This window comes from Carex rostrata, chromosome 28, assembly GCF_964058835.1.
Source record: "Carex rostrata chromosome 28, lpCarRost1.2, whole genome shotgun sequence".
NCBI lineage: Eukaryota > Viridiplantae > Streptophyta > Magnoliopsida > Poales > Cyperaceae > Carex > Carex rostrata.
In genome coordinates this window covers 2,599,030-2,614,011 of record NC_135945.1, presented here as the reverse complement: position 1 = coordinate 2,614,011, position 14,982 = coordinate 2,599,030, and the positions used below count along the sequence as shown (strand labels likewise).

General features: G+C 32.9%; 2 protein-coding genes across 3 annotated transcripts in view; both read left to right on the top strand.

The window, feature by feature from the left end:
* The window catches only part of LOC144545960 (putative disease resistance protein RGA4), a 35,547-nt gene that overhangs the window by 13,214 nt on the left and 7,351 nt on the right, over nucleotides 1-14,982 (top strand). The gene's annotated exons all lie outside the window — the stretch shown is intronic.
* Nucleotides 1,535-7,387, top strand: LOC144545959 (disease resistance protein RGA2-like). 2 transcript variants are annotated; one of them, XR_013508649.1, is made up of 4 exons: nucleotides 1,537-5,250; nucleotides 5,884-6,105; nucleotides 6,510-6,855; nucleotides 6,979-7,117. XR_013508649.1 is itself a non-coding variant. In XM_078294505.1 (3 exons), exons 1-2 carry the CDS (start codon nucleotides 1,675-1,677, stop codon nucleotides 7,140-7,142), a joined length of 3,774 nt encoding a protein of 1,257 aa, XP_078150631.1. In that variant the 5' UTR covers nucleotides 1,535-1,674; the 3' UTR covers nucleotides 7,195-7,387. The 2 variants fall into 2 exon arrangements, 1 of the variants encoding a protein (XP_078150631.1); XM_078294505.1 differs by lacking the exons at nucleotides 5,884-6,105; nucleotides 6,510-6,855 and adding an exon at nucleotides 7,195-7,387 and having other exon boundaries at nucleotides 1,535-5,284; nucleotides 6,979-7,142.

The following is a 14,982-nucleotide window of genomic DNA, read 5'->3' as shown; positions in this document are numbered from 1 at the left end:
GCAATAATACATGTTTATATTCATAATTACATAAGTTTTGTTTAATAAATAGTTTTTTTTTTAAACAAATTTGAATACTAGTAATATGTAACTATTAATATAATATTTAAAGGTATGCGGTATAAAATTTTATTTTTTGTCCAAAATATTAAATATTTCTCAAATATTTTCATACTTGATACATGCTTAATATAATAGTTGAGAGAAAATTGTGAAATATTGATCTAATAATCTATCTCTGAGTTATCAGTTAGCTTATGATTTTTGAATCACTAGATTCGATTGACAACTATTTTTCTTTAACCATTTAAAATAAAACCCAAAAATAGCTAAGTCATTTTAATCTAAAAGAAACTTATAATATTTTAGAGAGTATCCAAGTATCTCAACTTTTCCCACACATACACATGGAGTTCACATGGAATTTGAGATACAATTTGAAAACAAATCTTATGGTCCCTATTCCCACACATGAGTATTTTGTTGGAATATGGATGGTCTTTTACTACAATACATATGTCATTTGTTTTAACCATAATTATGCAATGAGATAACTTTAATGGTTCATTTCTTTATTTGTGACAAATACACAGTGACTTCGACATATATTTGTGTGTGCATGTCACCAATAGAAACATGAATTCTTCTCTTTTAAATTTAAAACGAGTCTTAGTAAATAAAACATAAAAAATGGGATGAAGTTGCAATTTTTAAAATTTAGAAATGTAAATATAATAGTATAAACTTAGAAGGAAAATTTGTAATTTTTTTTTTTAAATAAATCTTTGTCGCTCATGTCTTATCATGTAGTAGTGTAATGTTTTTGCGGCGATCTCATTTCAAGAAACTTCATCTGATTTGAGGGAGCAAATCTGAAATTGATTTACAAATAATAGCAAAGAGATTTTAAAAGTATAACTATGTTGGTAATAATATTATCTCTTCTATATTAATTTGAAACAAAACAAATTGAAAATTATCTCATCTATGGTCCCGGCCCAAATATCAGTATGATAGTCTTGATAATTAAATGGACAAAGGCCCGTTGCTAAATTATGAATTTGAGGCCCATTACACATTAATTGGTCAATATCCATTGCTTAATTGTAAGGTCTAAATGCAATCATGCAAAGCTCCAATCAATCCAAATGGAGGAGGATTAATACAATTTTCAATTAATATTTAATTTGCTGCTATATTATTTATAAAAGCCAATTCCTTCGGACCGAACAAAAACAGGAATATAAGAAAAAAAAAAGAGAAAACATAAAACAAAATATTCAGATATAATGTTTTGCTCTTACTTACGGTCTTACCAATATATACATGATAAAATAAGGTAGTTCAATACCATAACGTTGTAATTGCTTTGAAGTACTGTTGCTGTAATTTAATGAGATGTATCACCGAAAAAAGAGATGAGCCACATATGCATCACCAAAAAAAGAGATGAGCCACATATCATATGAGATGCATACTTTTCTAAAGACATTAATTACTCTGTGATTTCTGAATCCACATATTTCTCTCAACTTCTATATCCACATATTTCTCCTCTGATATCCCCTCTCCATCCCTGTAACTCTTTTTTCCCCATGCAATCCATTGACCACAACCTTCCTCATCCCTTAGTTCCTTCCCCTCTCTTTTTCTTTGCTGCTTGTTTCTCTTAAAATGACAGGAGCTGAGCTGTTTATTGGTGGGAGATTCGCATCTACCATCATTACTAAGGTGGTTGATCTGGGAAAGTCCTACCTCCGTGACAACAAAGATCTGCACACCGGGACCAAGGAGATGCTCACAAAATTGGGGATTCAACTTCCCCGTATCCAAAGTGTGATTGAAGCAGCCGAGGAGCGGCAAATAACCAACAAGGGTCTAGTGCAATCACTGGAGCTGCTCAAAGATGCTGCTTATGAGGCAGAAGATGTTATGGATAAATTTGAGGCCAAAAGGATTCGTGAGAATATCAAGGGAAAGGGTAAGGTTAGTGAAATTGTCTCCTCCTCTGTTAAGATGGTTAAAACTCTGTTTTTTTCAGACAATGATTTGAAGGAGTTGAAATCTCTTGTTAATAAGCTTGATGAGCTGTGCAAGGAGTATTTCATTACAACTTATAAATTAATTCGTAGTGAGAAAATGAAAGAACATTGGGGCAATCTTGGTAGAGAAACAAGCTCCTCCTTAGCCCCTGGTGTAGAAATATTTGGTCGCGAAAGAGAAATCGGGTTAATCTTGGACATGATATTTAACGTTTTAATTTTATATGGAGGTTTTAACAATGAGGATTTAGATGATCGTAATTCACAACAGGGAAAAGGAGAAGCGAGTAGCAGCTCTGGGGCAATACCAGGGAAATCAAAGGTTAGTGAGGCAGCTATAAAGGGTAATGTGCCAGAATCTCATTCCATCAGCAATCAGAAACCAGAGATAATTTCCATTGTTGGTTTAGGTGGAGTTGGGAAAACCGCCATTGCTAAAAAGATCTATAACAATGACAGAATGATAAAACATTTTTCTCTTATAGCCTGGGTCTATGTCTCAGAAAATTTTGATGCTAAGAAAATAATGCGAGACATATTATGTTCTTTTGATGGTGGTATGATTGACTCACAGATAAATTTGGAAAATGTTGGAAAGATGCTTAAAGAAACAATAAAAAATAACAGATTCTTTATTATCTTGGATGATTTGAGGGACATGACAATGCACAATTGGAGAGAGCTGATGTCTGTGCTATATAATGGGGAGATTGGAAGTGTCGTTGTTGTAACCACCCAGAGCACAACCATTGCAAACACAATAAGCACTATTCCTGAAGTAACACTGGATATTTTGCAACCAGAATCCTTTTGGCAACTTTTTCAACATTACGCATTTGCTGGATTCAAATTAAAGGAATCGAATAAGTTTCCCTCAGAACAACCGAAAGTGTTTAAGTTATTATCTATTGGGAAAGAGATTGCTGAAAAATTGCATGGGTTGCCTTTAGCTGGTGAGGTTATTGGGACTTTGCTGAGTAAAGAGATAAAAAGAGAACGCTGGGAACATATTCTTAGTAGCGATTGGTGGAACATTGAAGAAGCCTGCAAGGGCATCCTTCCATCTATTGGTGTTGGGTATAATTATTTGGATTCTGAGCTAAAGCAGTGCTTTGTATTTTGTTCCATATTTCCAAAACAATATGTATTTGAAAGGGAAAGATTGGTTCACATGTGGATTGCACATGGCTTTATTCAACCCTGTGAAGTAGACACGGGTAGGCTTGACAGAGGGGAAATTAGACTAGAAGATATAGGAAAGGAGTGGTTCGATGAACTCGTAGACAGATCCTTCTTTCAGCCAACATTATGTGACGGCAAGTACGTCATGCATGATCTAGTGCGAGACTTGGCTATTGCTGTTTCCTCTAATGAATTTTGTTTCATTAAAAGACACAATAATCATCTCCCATTGTTGGCCCATCACATGGGAATAGATTGTGATAATTCAGCAGCAATATCTTTGCCAAATACAATGTGGGAATGCCATAATAGTACAAAACTACGGACTGTGATTTTGTTTGGTAATTGGACAAACTGCAGTGACAAATCCATCAGCAATATCTTTGCCAAATACAATGGTCTACGTTTGTTGGATTTATCTTATATCTTGCTTGAAACAAATGAATCCATTAATGTCGCGTGTCAATTATCCCATCTCCGATTTGTGGATCTCTCTTTCACTGGTATTAAATCGATTCCTGATGAATTTTGTGCCTTGTGCCACCTTGAGGTGCTAGATGTGCGAGGCTGTAACTTTGATAAGTTACCTGAAGGAATGAATCAACTTGTAAACATGCGGCATTTACATGCAAGCGCCAACACTATTTCTCTAATATCCAGTATAGGGAAACTGACCAAACTCCAAGGGCTTGAGGAATTCCGTGTAGAAAGGAGAAAAGGGCATAGGATCAGTGAGTTGAGGGATATGAATGAAATCAGTGGGCACCTTCTTCTAACTAACCTCCATAATGTATCTAGTAAAGAAGAAGCAGTTAAATGTCAACTAGACAAGAAAAAGTACCTCAAAAGTGTAGAGTTGAGATTTGATTATAGTGAACGTGGACCAATGACCGAGGTGAAAATTGAGGTTCTTAATGCTCTAAAGCCAACCCCCAGTTTAGAAATTCTAAAAGTCGGGGGCTGCAGATGGAAATCTTTTCCAGGTTGGGTTTTCTTACCTCATCCAGGTTTATGCAATCTAAAGGTCATTCATGTATACTGCTTTTGGATAGAAAGGATTCCTGCTTTTGGGGAGCTCCCTTTCCTCGAATTTCTAAGCTTTCATGATTTACCATTAATTGATACGGTTGGTGAAGAATTTTATGGTCACTCCGATGTGGCTTTTCCATCTTTGAGGGAGTTGACATTCTCTGAAATGTCATCATGGAAATTCTGGGAGGGTGCATGGCCTAGCAAGTCGATGTTTCCACACCTCAAAAAGCTTCACTTGAAAGGGTGTAGGGACTTGTACAGACTGCCTGATGCTTCTGTCCTCTCATCAGTGGTAGAGCTTATATTGTCAGAGTGTCCTCACTTGAACATAACTCATGATATTGAAAATGTATTGCATAGGATGCCTTCCCTTTCTCACTTGAGCATAACTCATGCCTGCGACTATTTGTCTTTAGGTCGTACTCCCTTAAATTCTCTTGAGGTTATGCACCTTTCGGGTATTAAAGAACTTCTCTTTGTTGGAGGGTCAATGTCCCGTATTAACCTGAGAAAGTTAGAACTAATAGATATTGATAGGATTTATCTAGACGAAAATGAAGAGCAATGTTTTCCAGCTTTAACTTACCTGCACCTAGGCAGCAGTAGAATTCGGAGCCTCTCAAACATGGGAATGCTGCGATCACTGTGCACGCTTTTGATAACAGACTACCGTGAACTAGAATATACGAGACAAGAAGAAAGTTGGTTCAACCAATTAACATCCCTCAAAAAGCTTGAGTTCCATGATTGTTTTGTACTGAGATGCCTTCCTTCCCAATTACATATGCTCACTTCCTTGAAGAATCTACATATTAATTGTTGCCCTGAGATGCTTTCATTACCGGAAAACGGTTTACCACAAAACCTTGCAGAACTATACATCGACAAATGCCCAAATCTAATACGTCGATGCCAACCCAATCAAGGAGAAGATTGGCATAAGATAACTCATATTCCATTCCTCCACTTGGGTGCAGAGATGGGAGCAATACAGGTACGATCTCGCTACTTTGTTTTTTCTTTCAAAGGTGTGTATTATCAATGAGGAGGGTTCAAATGCACCATGATTATTGTGCTCCAATATGCTCCATATTCTTTATCTCCGTTTTCAAAATCCGAACAGTTGATTCAAACCGCTCAATATAATCTTCATGATAAAATATTATTGGAGACCAAATTTTTTACTTTTTAGAATTTTTTTACTATTTTTTAACATAGGTACAATATCACTTTATCGGAAGGTCCAGAATCTCCTTAAAACAGTGACTTTGTACCTATCTAAAAAAGTAGTAAATAAATTCTAAAAAATATAAAATTTGGTCTCCAAGCATATTTTATTATGAAGATTATGTTAAGCGGTTTGAATTGACTGTTTGGACTTTGAAAACGGAGATAAAAGATGTGGAGCATATTGGAGCACAAAAGTTGTGGTGCATTTGAACCCTCCTCATTATCAATATATATATGCAAATTCTTCTAACTCTTTCTATTTTTACTTATTTATGTTCTTTTCAATATTATGGAGAGCGTATATTTTTATCTGCATTAGGCAAACATAAAATCTGCACTAAATTCATTATGGCTTCTCTTTAATTCACACAATTGGATTTCATATCCTTTTATACAGATCCCAAGACCTGATCAAACACTATAGCAAATCAGGGCATCAGTGACCGATACCATTGCCAGTCGCTGAAAGTATTTTTCCCCAATAGGCCAACACCTCTCTCTCGCTCTCTCGCCATCTTAGACCCCACCCTAAACCCTCTCCGCACCATCCTTTCCCTCTCTCTCGAGCAACGATCCCAAAACCTCCCCCCGCTGTCTTTCTTTGAGCCCGAGCACCGAGGTAAAATGATTTAATATTAATGAAATATTTTCTATTATATTCTTATCTTCGCTTATATCTATTTCAATGATTCTAAGATTTAAAATTGATTTATATTAATCTTTTGTCTAAACATAATTTTTTGGATTTTTTTTTTGTATATTTCTATATTTTCTTATTATTTAAAAAAACAACTTTAAAAAAAAAATCCGGGATATGATTCACCCAATTCCAATTTCATATTCAATTTATCAATTCCGCTTCCAATATTTCGATATACAAAACCATGTAATTTATCATGAATTGCTCTATCAGCATCATAAAATGAATGTTACAGCCCATGTGTAGACATCATCCTTCATCCAATGATTTCCATCCATATATACATTCTAATATAGTTTGACTTTCTTTTCAATTGCAATTAGCTGTTCTTAGTAAGGATCAAGCCAATACAACCAAATAAAGGAGATCGACCTTAGTGCACCTCGTACTTGCAGACACGGTCCGCTGCATCCACATGCGCCTAAATTTTATTTAATGCTCGGTCCCTTTGGATAGGAAAGATGATCTGTTAAATTTTGTGAAAAAAAGTGGCTTAAGAAACCGCAAATCTTAAAAGGCCATGGCTGATGATGAGCAAGATAGATGACGACCGTATATTGGACTGTGATGCGGATGCCATAGGAGACAGTGAGGAGGGTGAAGAAGAGGGGATGCTGGGCGCGTCCGTCAGTTAGGTCAGGAGAGGAATGATTATGCTGATCTTAACTGGTAATGTTCGGTATTGTGGGATAATATTTATTGTAAATTATGTACTGGTAATTGCAGAAAGTGTTAGCTATATTTTGTTTTTGCTTGTTAGTTTTACAAAATTCCTTCTCTCTCTTTTGTTAGGATTAATGGTTGAAGATGAATTACTTGGAAATGCTACCGATGCAGAGACTCCTGGTAAACAAAATGGTAGCGATGGTGGTAGTGATGACGACGACGACAATGATATAAACATAGACAGTGATGGGGGTAATGATGATGTCGATCATGATGGTGGGTCTACTTAGGTAGGTGCATGGTCCGGGCAAGAAGGGGAAACAAGGCGGTGCCATTTGCTAGCTTAGAGGAATGTGAGCATCTAATAAAAAATGATGGGTCTTAGAATTGGAATAGGAAGAAATTGAAGGGTAAAGAGATAAATAGGAATAAAAATAAGAGTACAATGAATGATTAAACTAAGAAGAGAAAGAAGTCTAATTGAAATGTTCTGTTATATATGATGAGTTAGTCAAGACAAGCTAAGAGATTGGGATAAGTAACACCTTGCATAAATAGTAAAAAAAAAAGGTTTTTTTGACCCTCCCTCTCTATCTAAGCAAGGGATGGAAGGGCAGAGGCCTTTGGTGCTCCTTACAGTCAAGAATTGGGGCCTCACAATCATTCATTAGCCAATATGTTCTTCTCTCATGCCTTTGTTCATGGTTCGATATTCTAACTTAGGCAATTCGGTAATTTGGCGATGCAATTCCAGGCATTTTTCCAGTTTTATATAGTGGCAGTGTTACTCTTTGTTGTGATTATTTGATAATATATATTTTTTTGTTGTAATTTAAATGTAACTCAGTATATGAGAAGCAGGTGTGTTATGCAGATTTGTAGTATATTATAATGTAACTCAGTATTTGAGGATAGGCACAGATGGAAGCTTAACTTAAGTGAGCTAAATTATCTCATGTATCCTCACGGGGTAAATATCACTATTGCTGAAGGCCCATTACTAAATTAAGTAAATGCATAAAGGCACATTAATAAATTATCAATTTAAGACATTACTGTTCTGTAAGTAACGACCCATTATTTATTAGCAGACTCTTTAGTCGGTCAAGATCCCATTGCTTAGTTATAAGGTCCAAATGCAATCATACAAGGCCCATTATAGAATTCAAGATGTTAAAGAAAACAAAAATATTTATAATTTTTAAGAAGGAAGTATTTTTGTGAGAAAACTAATCAATACTTATGAGGATTGAGGACGTTTCCTGTAATACATTTTAATATTTTAGATAGTCATAAACTATAGGGATTTCATAAGTTCGCATTTATGTAGAAAAATGCAAAAGGTAACACAGAACAAAAAAAAAAAACAAATTACAAGCTTCATTCTATCTTCTTTATCTCTAAGCAAATCTAATGATCCCAGCTCTACATGCTTGACACAAATTCTATTGTTTTGTTCCTCAACTAACGTATATGACGACATTAATAAATATATATGAACGAAACGGGAAGTAGTCAATGTTGAAAATTAATTCAAATTGATTAAAGCATGTACAAATCAGTTTTTAACAGCATAAAAAACTGCATTGGTTATTTTGGGCATTGGTTATTTTAAGCATAGTTATTTTCGGACTAGTTAGCGTAGTGGTTAGTTATTTTTAGTATGTTGTGTAGTGGGTGCTTAATTTAGGGAAGTTGTGGGTGCTTATTTTAGGAACATTGTATTGCTTTAAATACTGCATAACTTTATGTAATTGAGTAAGAGAGAAAGGAAATAAAGCATTGTTTCTATTCAGAAAAATATTCTTCTCTCTTCAATTCTTTGCATACTGGCACAAAGCAGTGCAGTATTGCTGAGTTTATCCCAACAGTCAAAGAAGACAAACAATTATGCTTGACATCAAATCCTTACTTTTCCCAGCTGGGGATATCGAATTCATATATATCCTCTCAGGTTACCATACTGAGTACAATTAAATCAAACGGCCGAATATTATTCTTTTTAACTTGGCACGAATCTCAAAGCACAAATAATATTGCTCTCTGCGCCATCTCGAGCAAGCACCGGCTGAGAGTAAATCTGAGCCGTCTGTTTCAATTATGTTAAGTCAGGTACCTGGGAGGATATACGGATCGGGAGATATCAAATCGAAATTATTATTATTTTTTTTCATTCCAAGCTACCCGAATTATATATTTGATATGCATATATATATATGGCTGCCACTTGCTTTGGGTGCGAGACTAATAATTCCAATTCCAACTAATTAATAGTTCCAATTAATATTGATCTAGTTGTTCCTTCCCATGTTATGCTGTAGAATATAATAAATATACACTGACCTAAATTGTTTATTTTAAGTTAGATATATGGACCTAAAATCGTTTGGTTGCGGAATAAAATTAGCTGATCTAAATTAAGCAGGAGAGAGAAAATAGCAAAATCTTCTTTAATTTACTAACTGCAAATTCTACTGATGAAATAGGTAACATTTAGATAGATGATTTAACTTAGGTTGATTTAAAGTTAAACTTACGTACGTCATCTTATAACCGTCTAATAAATTTGCATTTGACGACTTAAGTAAGGATTAAGCATACTAATTAAAAACCGAGTTGCTTGGTGAGAGAGTATATATTTCAAGACATATTGCAAGTCCATACAAATGGGTGCTCTCCTTTAAGCTTGGATGCACCTAAAGGAAGTGGCCCCTGCCTCAGTACACTCGGGAAAGTTGAATGCAAGTACTTTTATGGATAGTATGATATCAGTGTCATTCTAATCTATATAATACGAGATTCAAAATATATCGAATCGATTTCAAATGATGAATCTAAACCGATCTACTTAATTTATTAGTTGTGTGTTTACATCTAAATTTAAATTTTTTTGAACTTTTTAATATCAAGTTAAGGGGTCAAATGTGGGAGTTCCTAAAGTTAATTTTAATATATTTATTTTTTAACATTTTTAACCATTTTACTTGGTACTAAAAGAACTTGAAAAATATAAATTTGCATATAAACACATAACACATAGTAAATTGGTTTGAGAGGTTTGAATTTGTCATTTGAAATCTATCTAATAAATTTTGAAATTGATATCATATGATACCGATATTATACTAGCCCAAAAAAAGGCCACACATATAAACCCAATCAGCTTCAGTGCCTGATTCATTCGTCGAACTCGAACAGATGGATTAATATGTTGGATTTACTAAATGGATAGCATAAGGCTATCGTGTCACAATTTTAAAAATTTATTATATAATTTTCAAATTTTAATTTAGATAGCTCAGTAAATTGGTTATATAGTTATAAAAAATAAGCATGTACATATATAATATAAAAAATATTTTTAAAATATCATCATAAAATCTCAAAAATAACTCTAGAATGTTCTTAGGAGTAGTATAAATAGAGGTGCCATGTACTTAGATGTAACCAACAAACTAAGAAGAAACAAAACAAGTCTTTCAAGAGTATCTTGTGTCTCTCTTTCACATACTTCCTCAAACTCCACCAAACAGATAAACACAATAGTACCTCATAATTTCAAAACAATACTTTTGCTCATAGGTATCCATACATGCGTGCATCAGTTATAATTTTTTTTAAATATAAGTGGTCCTCCAAGTAATTAGTGGTCCCCAACTCCCCATTGAATACTAGTAATTATCAAATAAATTGATAGCATATATAATTTAATTAAAAATATAATAAATAAATATATATTATATATATCATGTACCGAATACCACAAAATATAAAAAAATTCTATGTTTTTATTTTTTATCCCTTAATATTAAAAGATATAAATTATTAATTAAATAAATGATAAAGTATAGTATAAATCGATCTAATTATAAATTACTAAATAAAAAAAACTTTATAAAATGTTTGATAAATATTTTTTTTATAATAATATACTAAGTAAAAGATTTTATGAAATGTAATGTAAATCAATCTAATCATAATAATGAAGTTATATAGTTATATATACAAATAAAAAATATCATATGTAACTTTATATTTATTAATTATACTATAGGGAAAACTCTTACACAAAATGTTACAAAAAATAAATCTTATTCACATCCGCCTTATCAAATACGGTACTGATTGGATAAACAATTAAAAAAAAATATCATTGATACCCTTACAATGTTTATTATTTTGAACAAACCAAACTGGTCATCCTTGTTCCTGCCCTTCATATTCGCTTTGATTTAAATCCCTATTATCACCATGTCCGCATAATATTGGTCCTTTAAATAAAGGGAAATCTAATACCCGCACTACTTTATAAAAAGCAGGATTCCATCAATGTGCGCGTTAAGTTTTGCACATGGCGCCCAATGAAGTTGGACATATTTTTTTAGTTTCTTTCTACTCCAAAATGTAATATTGGTTATGTACAGCAGGCACAAACTTGAGACCGAGTAAAGGCTAACCAGCAAGCCCCTATTAAACTAGAAGAACCCGGGAGTTCTTCCAAAAAAGAAAATTAAATAAAAAACAAATCAGAGCAAAGATGATGGACTCCATGGAAAAATTATGGAACAAACTTGACATCAGGGGGCTGGTGATAAACAGCCTCGGCCGCCTTCAGATATTGCTCCTTGCCTTCCCTGGCTTTCGGAAGCATCTAATTTCATTCCGGTGGGCTGAAACTACTTGAAAGGTTTACATAGTTGAAAATCGGCACTTTAGAGTTGTGTAGCAAGGTTTACATACTTAAAAATTTGAATTTAAATTATTGGATGTAACAGATAGCGCCAGATCTAAAAAAATGAAATTCATAGATAACTTGTTAGGTTTACAGGCTAGAAATTAACACTTTCAGGAATAGTGTAGTAAAGTTTACAAACTTGAAAGTTTGGATTAAAATAATTGGATGTAGCAGCTAGCACTAGATATGATAAGATAAAGATTTTGTAATACTTATTATGTTTATAAATTTGAAATCGGCACTTTACAGACCTCTGGAGCAAGGTTTACAAACTTGAAATCAAGTATATAAAACTAGCAGATCAAGTCTGTACCTAACAAATAAAGTCTGTAAACCGAGCTGATCAATTATGTAAATCTAGTAGATCAATTATGTATACCTAACAGCTAAAGTCGAGTATATACATGAAAAAAAATAACATAGCAAATAGAAACCAAAAGTATTTCAATATCGATCTAATTTGATAGAAAAAATTCACTACAAGACGTTGGTGGCTTTAGATACGCAAGATTGAACAAAGGGAAAAAAAAATGGATGGGTGATGAGAAAAAAAAAAGGAGAAATCACTTATTTTATTGGAGAGAGAAATAAAGTAAGTTCAAAAAATAAAAGTGGACTTGAGGGGACATATTGGGAAATTGAGCCTGTAGAGCAGTTAGCACAGAGGATGAGATATGTGTATAGAATGGGGTCAATTGACCTCAATTTTTTTTTTCCAAGGCCGGTAATGAAGTATATTATTATTCTATAATTTATAGAAAAATGCGACATGTGCAAGAAACTTGACCCCATATTTTTGTAAGATTTTATACTCCATTTAAAAAAAATGACTTGTTTATATTTTGGGAAAGTTAACAATTTAGAACTTTTTAAATAAAAAAAAATCAAAAGTTCACATGTGAGAATAATCATGACACTTCTTATTTTATATTATGTCTTCTGTATTGTCTCTCTTTCTCCGTACTTATTACTGAAAAATAAAAATTAGCACGTGTTTGACCCCATTGAGTAAATTTTAGCACGCGCTAGTCTAGCAGGTCTCATATAATAATACGGAGAGTCGACGCACAGGCAGTTAGGATTATGGAATTTTACTTTAAAGCCTTTAGAAATATTATATTGCATAATAGTTTTTTAAAATTTCAATATACATAATTTAAAAATTTAAAATTATAAGGGTGACTAAATAAAATTTTGATAAAGTTAGTTCCAAATTGTTTAATTTAAATTAGCGCAACCTTTAAAATGGACTCCTTTTAACTTAAATAGGCTATATTTTTTTATTAAGTCCAGTCTTTATAAAGTGAACTTTTAAGTGGATCCCTTATGTTGCCATATACTGTTGATATGTCCGGCTTTTATAAAGACTTGACAGAAACTATGTATAAAAGTTTGCATATGTCGATATAAAAACTTGCACACACTAACTAGCGTTAGTGTCCTTCTAGAAAATTAATCCGGACAAAAATCAATAACTATTTAAAAAAGAAACAATAGAACTTAAAAAAAAAAAAAAAACACTCATAACTTGTAAACATATAGTGTCAAGATGTGTTACAATAAAATTGTATAATTGAATCCCTCCTCTTAAAAATATTAAAATTATGAGGGTGACTAAATAAAGTTAAAATAAAGTCAGATCCAAATTGTTTAATTTAAATTATCACAAACTTTATAGTGAACTTCTTTTAATTTAAATAGGCTAGAAATTTTTATTAAGTCCAGTTTTTGTAAAGTGAACTTTTAGGTGGACCTCTTATATTTCCATATATTGTTGATATTTTCGGTTTTTATAAAAACTTGGTATGTTAGATATTAAGACTTCATATGTTATAAAAATTTACATATGCATGTATAAAAACTTGCAGCACTCCTAGAAAATGATTCAAGACAAAAGTCCACAATGACTTAAAAAAAGAAACGACAGCACTTTAAAAAAGAAAAAGAAAAAGAAAAAGGCTCCATCGACTAAAGAAAAGTACACAGGTAAGGCTATCTGATAGTTTGTATGATGTAGCGTAGACTGACTTAGTTTACCTACGAATATTGACAATATTGACACATGTTACGTGGGAATTGGAGACTGAAAGGAGATCAAACGAATTCCACCTGGCACATGTACATGCCAAAATGATAACGCAGTAAGATATCTGTGGAGTGCATTTCCACTGTTTCTACTTCAAAAAAGCAGAGGCACGGTTTTCCATTTTCCTTTAATTTTTATGTCTCTGCGTCCACGGATTATGGCTTTCTTATAATGTTTGTGGACCATCGATTCAGATCCAACGACTGAGAATAATAGGGTCATTTTGAGTCTATTCAAATTATGGTTAAATAACAGGATCGTTTAGTCTTTGTAGGTCATATTTATAGATAAACTTTAAAAAAAATAAAACAAACGCACATGATTATATCGCCGAGACAATCCATTGATGTTCACCTTAAATAATTATGGTTAAATGGAAAACAAATGGAAAAGTGAAAAATAATGTGATCACACATCTAAGTAAGGTTACAAACTCTTGCAATCAACCATCCACTGCATGTAAATATAAAGTTTATTAGGATTTAATATGAAAAGTAAACCATCCCCCAGAATATATATGAAGGCATGCAATTCATAGAAAATGGATAAAATGGTGCCACATAAATATATATCTACATATACAATTTTATAATTTTTATTTTTATTAATTACTGTATAGGATAACGAGTACAAAATAGTCTTTACCAGTACCATTACTCATTATGTTAACGAAAGGGTACCATCAAGTCCCCTATGCATTGGCAATATGATACTCAGATTAATAGAATTTAAAGGCATATTACCGAAGTACTAATTTTTTTCTTTATTAGTAAATTCTTGGACTAACCAAAGTACTACAGTGTTAAAATTAAGGTGTAGTAATCAAGGTCACTCCAGGCTCCAATAGAAACCTCCAACCATCAAAGTACATAAAAATATTATTCAATGTATATCTGCCTTATTGCTTTACTGTCAAAATTTAGAAGTTAGAACTACAGTGTTTAGATTGAATATAAATGTGCTTCTGGCACAAAGCAATAATTTGTGAGCTCTGTACTGCTTTGAATTTTTGGTCTAGATTCTAATTTATAACTTTCAAAACTTCATGACAGAGGGATGTATTTCATCGGTGGTGAAAGTGGGGCCTTTGCCAGAGCAAAAGAGTACTTCTGGATCAATGTACAATTTTCATAAACCATTTATTTTCTCTTCATGTATATGATTTAGTCACAGAATTGATATGCTTTACAACTTTGAAATTAGTTTCTTCTTCATGTATACAATTAAATGTCATATGAAAGTAAAATTTTGTTGGTGCAGGATAAATTGAAGATGTATAAAGAAACAAGAAATGGTTATCTTTTGGTAC

Coding starts and splice junctions, on each gene's coding strand:
- LOC144545959 (XM_078294505.1), top strand. CDS start 1,675: ATGACAGGAGCTGAGCTGTTTATTGGTGGGAGATTCGCATCTACCATC. Junction 5,285..6,978: donor CTTTGTTTTTTCTTTCAAAG/GTGTGTATTATC, acceptor CTCTTTTGTTAG/GATTAATGGTTGAAGATGAA.